Source organism: Anguilla anguilla, chromosome 5 (genome assembly GCF_013347855.1).
Source record: "Anguilla anguilla isolate fAngAng1 chromosome 5, fAngAng1.pri, whole genome shotgun sequence".
NCBI classification, from domain to species: Eukaryota; Metazoa; Chordata; class Actinopteri; order Anguilliformes; family Anguillidae; genus Anguilla; species Anguilla anguilla.
The window spans coordinates 40,220,297-40,232,358 of NC_049205.1; the positions used below are offsets into that span (position 1 = coordinate 40,220,297).

General features: G+C 36.9%; 1 protein-coding gene across 1 annotated transcript in view; it reads right to left on the reverse strand.

Moving 5' to 3' along the window:
• Positions 1-11,069, reverse strand: part of LOC118228212 (chromodomain Y-like protein 2) — a 57,322-nt gene extending 46,253 nt beyond the window's left edge. Inside the window, exon 1 of the mRNA XM_035419553.1 lies at positions 10,911-11,069. Coding sequence (XP_035275444.1) covers positions 10,911-10,934 — 24 coding nt within the window. The 5' untranslated portion in view covers positions 10,935-11,069. The remainder of the gene's footprint in view (positions 1-10,910) is intronic.
• Positions 11,070-12,062: the final 993 nt, after the last annotated feature.

Sequence of the window (12,062 nt, forward strand, 5' to 3'; positions counted from 1 at the left end):
CAAATATAAAAGAATATGGACAGAAATCTTGTTAGCATCAACACTGCGTCTAAGATCATTAACTATGTTAGAGCAGTCTCTGGACTGTGATTAGATCTAAAACCTGACTGGAACTTCTCTAGAATACAGTTTTCATAAAAAAAGCTGTTAAGTTGATTATGAACTACTTTTTCAAGTATCTGAAGGGTAAGTTGGATATAGGCCTCTAATTACTCAGGACCCTAGGATCTAAATTTAGTTTCTTCAATAGGGGTTTCACAACAGCCATTTCAAAAGTGCTGGGAAAAAGTCCAGTCTCTTGAGATGTGTTAATTATTTTTTAGAACAAATGTGGAGGCATGTAAAAAGTAAGATCAGGGTGAACTAATATTAAACTAAAAAACAAAAGCAATATGTACATAAAGAAGAATGCAAGTAGTTTGACCTAATATTAAATTCACTCCAATGCATTTGAGTGATTTTTTAATTTAATTTCAGAAATTTTGGTAGAATAAATACAACCATAATATGCTGATAATAATTTAATTGTGTTTTATGAGTACAATCAAAGAGAAAAAACAATTGATGGATTGTACTCATTGGGAAGTCTTTGGTTTTAATCACCATGCGCTTCTACCTAATTGTGTTCAGGAAGTATGTGGCTGAATTGTGTGGCTTGTTGTGGTTGCCATTTAGAATTGGCTGAAGTTACGTCAAGGATTTAGAAATGTGTAGAACTTACTAGATAATGTTAGCTAATTTGGGGTGGGAGGTATAACGGTATACCTGTATCCACAGATCCACAGAGAATTATTATTTTAATATTAGCTACCCTCATTCGGACTAGCACAAACCACCATATGGATCAGCCCCATTCTGTAAGAATTATTATTTTAATGTTAGCTAGCCCCGTTTGGACTACTAGAACCACCACATTGATTAGCCCTGTTCTTTAAGAAAATTTGATGGTAGGGGGACAATGTTACTCAATGTTTTCACCCAATCTGAAACAAGCTAGCGTGTTGTTGGTCATGTTGCACACCCCAATGCACACCCTTTTCACTTTGGATTTCAACAAACTGGCTTTGTGTCAATTTCGTGCTTCATTCACTGAATGTCATTTTTAAGAAGGTATATTTTTTACGTCATGTGTTTACCTGTGAACATACTGTATCATAACGCATATCATTTTAAACTACAATCTGTGAACTATCAGTCAGACCATCAGAGCTGTTAACTCAAGCTAGTATGATCTGGCAAAGCATGGGCAAGCAGGTGAGGTAGCTTGTTACAAATATGGGGGGTCAGTTGTTACACATTACATTTGCTTGGCAGACAGCTGTAATCCATTAAAAACACACATACAAATTAAAACCATACAGTTACTGTAGGTTCCAGCCAGAAAAAGTAAATTTGGTTGTAGTATTTTCTATTTTTATTGCTTTTACTCAGAGCTGACAGAGATGTAAGATGACAGAGGCAGCAACGCGCATTGAGAGACTTCAATAAGACTGACCGAACTTTCCAGGCAATAGCAGTTTAGCTTAGCCTTGACTGAATTTAATGTGATTCTGTGTGATCCTATTAATCTTTTTGGCTGGACGGTGGGGCCAGCCCTACAAACGCGAATGTCTGTGACTGACTGACTGACTGAGTGATGAAGTTACACCATTGGTCGACCAAGTTATGAAGTTACACCATTGGTCGGCTGGATCACGTGTGTTAGGTCCAGCCATATACTAGGTTTTAACCTGGTCTTGTTTCCTGATAAATTGAATAAGTTATGTTGTGAATCAATTACATGACTCGGTTAGCCGTCAACACATAGTGCAACCACACATGGTCTCTCCTACCAGCTAACTCTCCAGCTCATACTCCTACTAATTCTTTAAATAACAATTTAACAATATCAGCATAGTCGGTAGTGGGCAAATAGCTACATGGAACGAAGTTGGTTATCGCTTATGAGTTGAAGCTATACTTCCCTCTTCAGCACTACTGGGAACGATACTCCTTTGTAGAGAAACAAAATTATTCAGCCATGCTAATTTGTCTTTATCCTGTATTCAGACACAGGACGTGTGTGCACGTGCACATATGCTTATACACACTCACACAAACTCTTCTACTTAGCTTTCTCAGTTAGAATAGTTCATGTAAGCTCTGTATTTTTGTATGATTGTTGAATAACATATTTTATTAAACTAATGTCTATTTAGATGTTGAATGAACATGAGAGCCAAGTTAAATCAGTCGTTTGAAGAACTCCTTCTATCCATTCAGATCTGTTAAATCTTTGATTTAATTATATTTGACAATTAATACTGGTGATTTTAATTATTCATTGAAATTCCAAATTTATGGTTAGATATTTTAGATAATAGTAATTTTATGAGACTGATTACTCACTGCAATTGTCACTATACCTAAATATTTGGAGCCACCTGTGAGTTAGCACTAGCTAGCTAGATGCTAGCAAGCAAGCTAGCTAGCTAAATTTCAGGAGCAAAGCAGCTTTGTGGCAGGTGCAGACCGTCACCAGGTCAACACTGACAGTATGTGATGAATGATGTTTTGAATAGCAGGCAATTAGAAAGATGGGCATGGCAAATAAAATTTTGATATGTTATATATTATTATAAATTATATTTTATGATAATACACATAATAATAATAATAATCATTCGATTTTATTTTTTAAAATAATTTTAGCATTTTCCCTCAGCTTCCCTCCAATTTGCTGAGGCCACCCTGGTGGCCCCCACTTTGAAAACCACTAACATAAGGTATTTAATGGAATGTCAGTAACATTTGTGTAGTTGTCCACTCATTCCAGCGGGTTCATATCAGGGATTTCCCTGTTAAGGGAATGGATTAAGTTAACTTTAGCTACGAGAGTGGCTGGTCTGTACTCATCAACACTGACTACTAGCTCAGTCCATACAGTCCTGTGAGACATACCACAGTTCAGTAACAATGGAAATTCACATTACTTTTCGCTTGGGCTCCTTGTAGGCTATACATCAATTGTACGCATTTCAGTAATCAGTCATATGAGTCATATGTTGACTAACCAGTCTACTGTTGACGTACAGGGAATAAAACAACTTGACTATAACTTCATTATTGAGTCATGTCAAGTAAAATCATGCATTGATTCTTATCCTTCTATGTATTCTGGGTTGGGTTTGGGTATGACTGGGTTGATAATATGACTATAAACCCCACAGTCTGACAGAAAATGGCAGGTGCATCTCCATTATAGACTATGGGAAAATCTTTTTGATTTCTGCAACTTCTGGCTCCTCAAGCCTCTCCAGTTCCTACAGTGCTGTGAAAAAGTATTTGCCCCCTTCCTGATTTTCTCTATTATTGCATATACAGTGGGGTCCAAAAGTCTGAGACCACTAGTCAAGATATTTCTATTTTGCATTTGTTTTGAATGTAATACTAATTCTTTCATTACAAATGATAATATCAGCTTAACAATTTGAGTGAAAAGTTGAATTTTTGAAAAATGTACATGAACTTCAGAATATCTTCGTATTTGGTATGTCCCCCTTTTGCTTTAATGACAGCATGCACTCGAGCTGGCATGGACTCCACACGTTTGTGCATAACCTGATGACCCATGTTATCCCAGCATGATTTGACAATGTTCCAAAGAGCTTCTTGTGATGTTACAGAATGCATGGCTTTCTCAGTCTTTTCTAAGTGCCCCCATAAATGTTCAATGGGGTTGAGGTCAGGTGACTGTGGAGGAAAGTCCATGACAGTCAGGACTCCTTGGACTTCTTTGGTCTTCAAGTAGTTCTTGCAAAGCTTTGAGGTGTGTTTGGGGTCATTATCCTGCTGCAGTATGAATCCTTCTCCACAAAGATGCAAACCAGAGGGTATAGCATATCTCTGAAGAATGGAGTGGTACTTCTCCTTGGTCAGGGTGTAGTCAATTTGGTGCAGGTGTCCAACTCCAGAGTAGGCAAAACACCCCCAGACTTGAATATTCCCACCACCATGTTTCACTGTGAGTTTGATACACTGCGGTATCATTCTCTCTCCTGTTCGTCTCCTTACATACACCCTTCTGTTATTGCCATAAATCTCAAACTTGGATTCATCAGTAAATAGGACTTTTTTCCAGTCATCCACTGTGAAATGCTGGTATTTATTAGCCCACCCCAAGCGTTTGGCCCTGTTTCCCCTCCTGAGAAGTGGTTTAGAAACTGCTACTCGTCCTCTGAGACCACTACAAGACAGCCTTCTTTTGACAGTACTTTTGCTGATTGGAGTCTTGCGTTCTTTATTTAGCAAATTTTGTATCTGTGATGAAGTTGCTTTTCTATCTCTCAGGGAACTAAGCTTGATGTATTGATCTTCTGATGGTGTGGTCATTTTTGGTCTTCCTGATCGTTTTTTGGATACAACTGATCCAGTTTCTGCAAAGCGTTTTAGAGTTCCATGCACTGCCCTCTTAGAAACCTTTAGTCTAGCCATGATTTGACGCTGAGAAAGCCCCTCTTTGCTTAGAATAACAATTTGACTTCTGACACTTTCACTTAGTTCTGATGCCATGTTTCCCACTATCACAATGCTGCTTAGTAAGCAATGATTTGCTGGAAACTTGAGGCACAGCCATATTTATAATAGGTGAACACTGGCTGCAAGTTGAGTTACTTGAACGAGTCCTCTGATGAGTAGATCAAATCCACCTGTCATCTGAACGCATGCTTCAATGGAAGGGATACAACTCAAGGAAATCTGACCTTTTGTACTTTATACAAGTATTTGTATAAATAGTAGTATAATAGTATAAGTATAAATTTGCTTAAATTTGATTGCTGACCTAGAAATAGTGCATAATCTTAAATATTTCTTCTTCATTTTACATGTAATAACTTCTTGTGATTTTAAATGTTTCTGAATCCTCAAACTTTCTGATTATTTCCAGGTTTACGTGAAAATATTATAGATTTTCAATGTGGTCTCAGACTTTTGGACCCCACTGTATGTCACACTGAATGGTTTCAGATCTTCAGAAAAAATGCAATATTTGAAAAAGTGAAACAGAGTAAACAAAACACATTTTTAAAATGATTATTTCAAGCATGTATTGCTTGTTTAACGTCCTGTTGCAGCATCTCTATTGGGTTCACGTCAGGACTTTGATTGGACAGACCACTCCAAAACCTTAACTTTGTTTGTCTTCAGCCATCCAGATGTAGACTTGATTTTGTGTTTTGGATCATTGTCTTGCTGCATATCCCATTTATGCTTCAGCTTCAGCTCATGGACAGACGACTATACATTATATTTAAGAATTTTCTGGTACAGAGCAGAATTCATGGTTCCTTCAATAATGCCAAGTCTTCCAGGTCTCGTGGCAGCAAATCATTTTTAAAGGTATTAAAATTATTATAATTTTATAATTATTTAGATTTAAAAAACCTTCTCATCATGTTTGGTAGACCTTGTGGAATAATTTAAAATCGCCCAAAAATAGTATAATAGTCGACCTTGAACCATTTCATTTCTGATATTGTGGTACACTTTAGATCATAGTCCTGTAGAGCAAACCTTTTGTGGCCAAGTTTTAGCTTCCTGGGGTTTTGCCGGAAATGACTTCTTCTTTGCTGAAGTTCATGATTCCACTGACCTTAACAAAAATACCATAAAAGCAAAACAACCCCTAACACTGAAGATAAATCACCATATTTCACCAGAGCTATGACGTCCTTTTCAACAGTTTCTGACGTCCTTTTCCTTCTTCTGTTGCCAAACGCACCACTGGTGTGCCTGGCCAGAAAACTAAATTTTGGTCTCATTTGCCATAGCACCTGGTTCCAATCAATGTTCTAGTACACAGAGCTAGTAAAGGTGGTTCCATTAGCCAGTAGCGAGATAAATAGTGATTTATCAGCATGTGATGCGAGTTGACAGGCTGTAAGCAGTAGAATATTGTTTGTTGCCAGTCTGTAAGATTCTCTAAGGATTATCTTGAAAAATGTTCCAAAACAGGTTCAGTACTTGGATAGTTTATACTGTAACAGCGTATTGAGACGAGATTCTCCATCATACTTTTGCTGTATTCTGCAATACTACCATTTTATCATGCAGTTCTGAACATCAGACATACAGCGATCACATGATGAGTACATGGTGGTTGGAGGAACATGGGAAAAGCAGAAATGTTACCATTTAGAAAAAGTGTGCATGGAGAAGGGGAACTCTGTCATTGTGTGACAAAGCGGAAAGCCATACGTAAATGCTGCAGCAAGACACAGTTCCCCAGCAGTATGCAGTACATGTATGGAATTATTTAAAACGACATTGCTAATTACAAAATGATAAATCAATAACATGTCAGCAATTTAATTCATATACGTGTGCATAATTTGAAACAACTGAAATTTTTAAAAATCCAGCTTAAACCAGTGCTTCCAAAATGTGCAAGCCTCTTTACTTGTAGTGAGCACATCATTGTCCAAGATTTCCATCTGTGATTTCAAAGGCATAAAGATAAGTTATGACGTAAAAAGTAAAACACACCCTCTCTTAGCACAACCTTTCTGCAAGGAAAAATGCATGTGCTAACCTTCACAGGTATGCATCATACTGGCATCACCATTCACAGCATTTGCAAAAAAATGCGCCTCTTTCAACTTGATCTGAGCCTCTGCTATTTTGACACATAGGCCTAGGCATTTCAAAGCACAAATAACTCATCTTTACAATCAAAGGGAATTAAACTTTAAAAAGACCCATTTTGAACTACAAATAACCCATCTTTACAATCAAAGGGAATTAAAATTTAAAAAGACCCATTTTGAACTACTCTTGATCACAAAACCTTTTTAATATTGTGTTCCTCACAACAACCTGGCCCCAGGCAACATCTATAATAAAACCCTTAAAATGCTAGGACTTCTAATCATTTTAAACACTGTTACCTTACTGTAGTTATGTCTGTTTTCACAAATAAAGACCAAGCCAGTTTGGAAAGTAAGGCTGTTATGAATTAACAATCTGTTATATTAACAAAACTATCAATCACAATATTTTTGTAGTTACCACAACAGTCTTGATGATCAAACCAAGCCCTGTTGCCAAGTCACCATCAGCATTTCAAAATTCATAATCTTTGGTCCCTGATTGGTTCATTCAGCAGAGGCACCTGGCCAAGTCCACACTGGGAAGCTGCTGCATTAATTCCCCCTGAATTATGCACTAGTCTCCCATGGGCAATAGATTCATCTCTCCTCAAATCCATGCGTGTGCGCCTGTCACACCGTGTGGCTTTTAGTGTGGTTTAATCCATTTACTGTGGTTTTAGTTTGCTTTGTTTGATTAAAATAAAATCCATCTTTAGGTTTTTTACATTTGTTGATCAGGTCGCTCTTATTTGGCTGACTTGACAGTTGGTCAGAATATTCCTTCAGGAGTAGCCTATTCCACTCAATAAAGGTCTTCCTGCCTTACAAGTTAAGTGATAGGGTGACCACCTTTCTTAAAGATGGTCTCTAAAATTTTCTGACATGCTAGTTTCAGCTCTGAGATGAAGGAACGCTTTGGAGAAAACTTGGTAGGATTCTATCACATCTGATAAACTTCTCTCTGCATTTCACAGACATCTGGGGGGGGGGGGACTTCACACCATTGGAGGTATATATGAATAAAGAAGGATTAATATTTCAGAGAGACAGCAGCGGTTGGAGCCTTGGGTTTTTACAATCACAGCAGCTAAATATGTATAAACATTCAAGATGAAGCAACATCAGAATGCTGTATCGAATGAGCAGATGATTCTATTTTCGGCCTTAAACTGACAACAAAATCAGTTAATAGCTACAATCAAGAGAAATCAGAATACTTTCATAAAAGGTAAATGATTATCTGTTGCTAACATTTTACTTGTACAAAACCAATTAAAAGTTGCCAGCTTGAAACACAGGTGGGGGACTGGTGATTGTGAGTTTATACTCAAGGAAAGCGTAAAAGGGCAGGCAAGGCTATGTAACAATTTTTTGCACACAAGACCGCAGAAGAAGACAGCATTATGGGAATTTAAAATCACAGGTTATGTTCCTACATTATCAATCCAAAAGAAGCTATATCCAATTTCATGATTTATCACTATTTCATCACTTTTCCAAATGGATTTCATATTTCAAAGCTGAGCGCATACATTTTTTTTAAAAGTTTCATCTTTATGTTTCTTCAATCAGGCAAACTGATACACTAAAAGTCACATAGAAAAACACTGTTCTCCAGAACCATGGTGTTCATCTAACCAGGTAGATACTGGAAAACCAAGTAAAGAAGCAAGCAAGCAAACAAACATTAAAATAAACAGTAAACTACTGAGATTCATTTTTAATTGATCATTTTACTGCTCTCTATGTAGATAGGAATCAATGGTGTAACTGCATGACTCATGTTTTACATTCACGTGGTCATATAAGGCTACAGATTTAAAAAAATAAAAAAAACTACTAAAAGCTAGCTATCACAACAAGTTTCCAAACACCAGCATGAAAATATGATATTTATAATCTACAAATTATAGCCTACAGGTTATAAAATTGCAATGCATGCTATTCTCATTCTGCCCAGAAATATCCAAAACATTAGCGTAGGGTATTTTCACAACCATGTTTAAAAAAGGGGGATGGGCTAAAATGAAAAATAAATAATACCATTATTCCCAAACTTGGCGGATATTACACCCACAGATGAGTCCTTATTTTTAATCAGTCTGACTATGTGCAATGACTGATACAAGTATATCCCTCTATACAGGCCAACATCTTATGTGGATTTTATAAGACAGGCTAATTATAGAAAAGTTACAAAAAGAACCAGTACTCTTGGTATGTTCAGTAAAATGAAAAGGTAAAGAAAGATTTTTATTCACTATTTTGGATTGAAAAATATTGTGCCATTTATTCCCATGGAGAGCTATTGAACTTTCTAATTACTTCTTGATTCTCAGGGACATCAATATCATAATCTTAGATTTGTCACCACATTGTTATTGTACCTATCTGAGTTGTACATGACTTGTGAATTCAAAATAATTCATTGTTACGAGTAATTACAAATTAAATGACCAAGTCAGTCATATAGAATATCATACTTTGCATATACCATAGCTTTTCAAATAATGATTATTTTAAAATGATTTACTCACGTCTTTCTCTAAAAAGATAAACACCACATTATTACAGTATATGCATACATCCAAACCTGTCAGCACTACTTAGGACATGTATTGTATGCAACAGTCAGTCTTGAGTGCTATGAGTCATGTCAGAATGCACTTACAAATACACCGTTAACATCTCAACATTTTCTCTTCTGTGATTAAACACCACTTCTAGTAAATCAGTGACTTGAATGATTATTATATGCAAAGTGAACATGTACAGGAAGACTGAATGTGACAGCATGACAGCTCATTTAAACAAATGATCAATGAGCCCATCCCCTTCACAGCCCAACCCCTCAGCACATATTAGGGTCGGACAAATTGAAGACACATGTCCCCAGACATGACAAGAATATTGATTATAAAAACTCCTTCCTCGGTAAAAAGTCAAGGGTTTAGACTGAGGGTAGAACAATATTTTCAGTTGACTGAAGCATTTAAGAATAAAAAATGATCACTGGCATATTCATAAGTTAAGACTAGCTAGCTGTCCAAACACTTTAGATGTCCAAGTACTGTCGATATCAAACTGTCGATGTCAGAATAAATAATAGTTCACCCCAACACATGCACATAACTTCAAAACCATAGCCTACAGCCTACTTAATTTCACCTCAGAACAGACTGGAGTAATAACATTAAGCACAAAATGACAACACTAACAATGAACGCAAAATCAAAGGTAGGCCAACCATGCACTGAGAATAGATTAAATCATTTTAAATGAATATGTTGGACCCGTTATTTGACAGTAGTCAACTGCTAATCTGATTGACTGATATTTAACAAAAGCGCAATGCCATTCAATCAAAACGACCCCTCAGTGATCAAATTCGCCTCAAGCCACGCATGTAATAATGTCAATTACAGTAGCAAGTAGGAGGGTAATGATGATCCAAAATGGTAACTCGTCCAGTGGACTTTAAACTGCCCTCACTGGGTGCTACGGTATACAGAATGAGCAAGGTTTGTTTCTGACAACATGAAGAGAAACTGAAACATTATCGCCGTGACATCACTCGTCCAACATAAGAGTTGAAGTCCGCAACACTAGTCATAAATCCGTCCACAACGCAACAGTGTTAGGTGGCACATTGACTTTACAATGTAAAGTCAAAATTAAGTGCAATCCGACAAAACGACAAATGCTGTAGGTACCACACTATCACGAAATGCTGTCGATATGATGAATCAACTTTTAACCAGAAAATTGTTGTTCAACTCGTCTAATGGAGTCAACTCCATTAAAGCGTAAAGGCAACATCGAAATAAATGTGCTCACCTACACTGCAGTCCATACCCTATGTTGCGAAGCCCACAAATATTTGCGAGAAATAAATATCTACGGGCATTTTCAACGTTCTGATCATCTCCCAGTCTGTAGCTATTTTGCGTGTAGTCGCCCGTGTAATCCATCTGTCATCTTTGCACTTTATCACGACTTTGAAGACTGACGGGGGACTGAAGAGTTTACATCTTCTGATGATGTCGTTAATTATCTCACCAGGCCTGTTTAGAATTAATATAATTCAAAGTCATTCGAGATAGAAAAAAAACTAGCGAAAAGCTTCATCTTCATATCGCTCGAAGGACTGATTGCTTTCGCATGTTCGCTAAAGGGCTTAGGACATTGTTTTTTCTCATGCAATGGGAGCTCCACTTACTTCCTAATTCCATTATTTGTACATTTATAAGACAAATATCCATTGACAGGGTATTACAGTACCTCGTAAAGGTCTCCCGAAGCCATGCTGGGTTGCGGAACTTGGACTGTGCAATGTGCTTGGCAGCCTTGCTAGCTTTTTTAGCTCTCTCGGTGTATCGGAGAAAACCCCCAATAGACGGGTATTAGCGAACTGCCTTGTTATTCTGAGCCAGCCGCAGTAGCAGATCATCAGACAGCGTCAATCGAGCTACGATAGATTGCTTTTCACTTAGCACAAACAAGTAGATTGTGACGGTGACGTAGCCTACATTGGCTTGGTACGAAATTTCTTTCTGAAATTAGTCAATCATCTGTGAAATCAGCACGGTTATGATAATTCCTTGGAAAAATGCACTTCTAAGCTTAGGTGGAGGTGAGTGGAATTTACAGACTTCACTTCCAAGGATATAGCCTAGCTCATGAATTGTTTGCATTTTATATAGCTAGCTAGCTATGAAAAGATAAGGGTCATTTGAAGTATTGAATGGTTGATTCATTAAATGCTGTATGAATACGGGTTTTGTTCACATTTTTAAAAAAAACTTACATTTTTTTTAGAAATAATTTTTTTTGACATAGGCCTACAGTGAATTACACGTGACTGTGAGCTAATTAGACATTCAGATTCTCCACTATTGTGTTGAATAATATTTAACAACACGTCGGATTTAAATAGTTTATATCAATTTCTTGAATCTACTAGCCAACAAGGTAAAGGTAATGTAAAATCCTAAAATTCATATGCATACAATAGAAATCTCTCATTGCCTAATAAGTATTCATTTTTTGAAGGTAGCCAACATTGAAGCAATTTTAAATAAAAAACTTGTTTTCTTGGCCAAAATTCAATACCTCACTAACACACACTTACTACATTTGGATTTACATGGGGGTATGATGAGGCTTACTATGCAATTTAAAATGAATGTATTCTATTTCCATTGCAATGACTCGAGCAGTCGTGAATGGTCGTGGGAAATATGTTATTAATGAATAGAAATTCTAAGGACATGAGGCTATGAGGTTTCAGGATTGTCACAAGAAAGGCTTTGCTTTGGGTTTGACAACAATATACAATTCACAAATGGTACTGCCCTGTATCATACAGACTGAAAACTATCAGTGCACACAAAGCCATAAAAGATTTGCTCTCCCTCATTATATTGTAAGGCT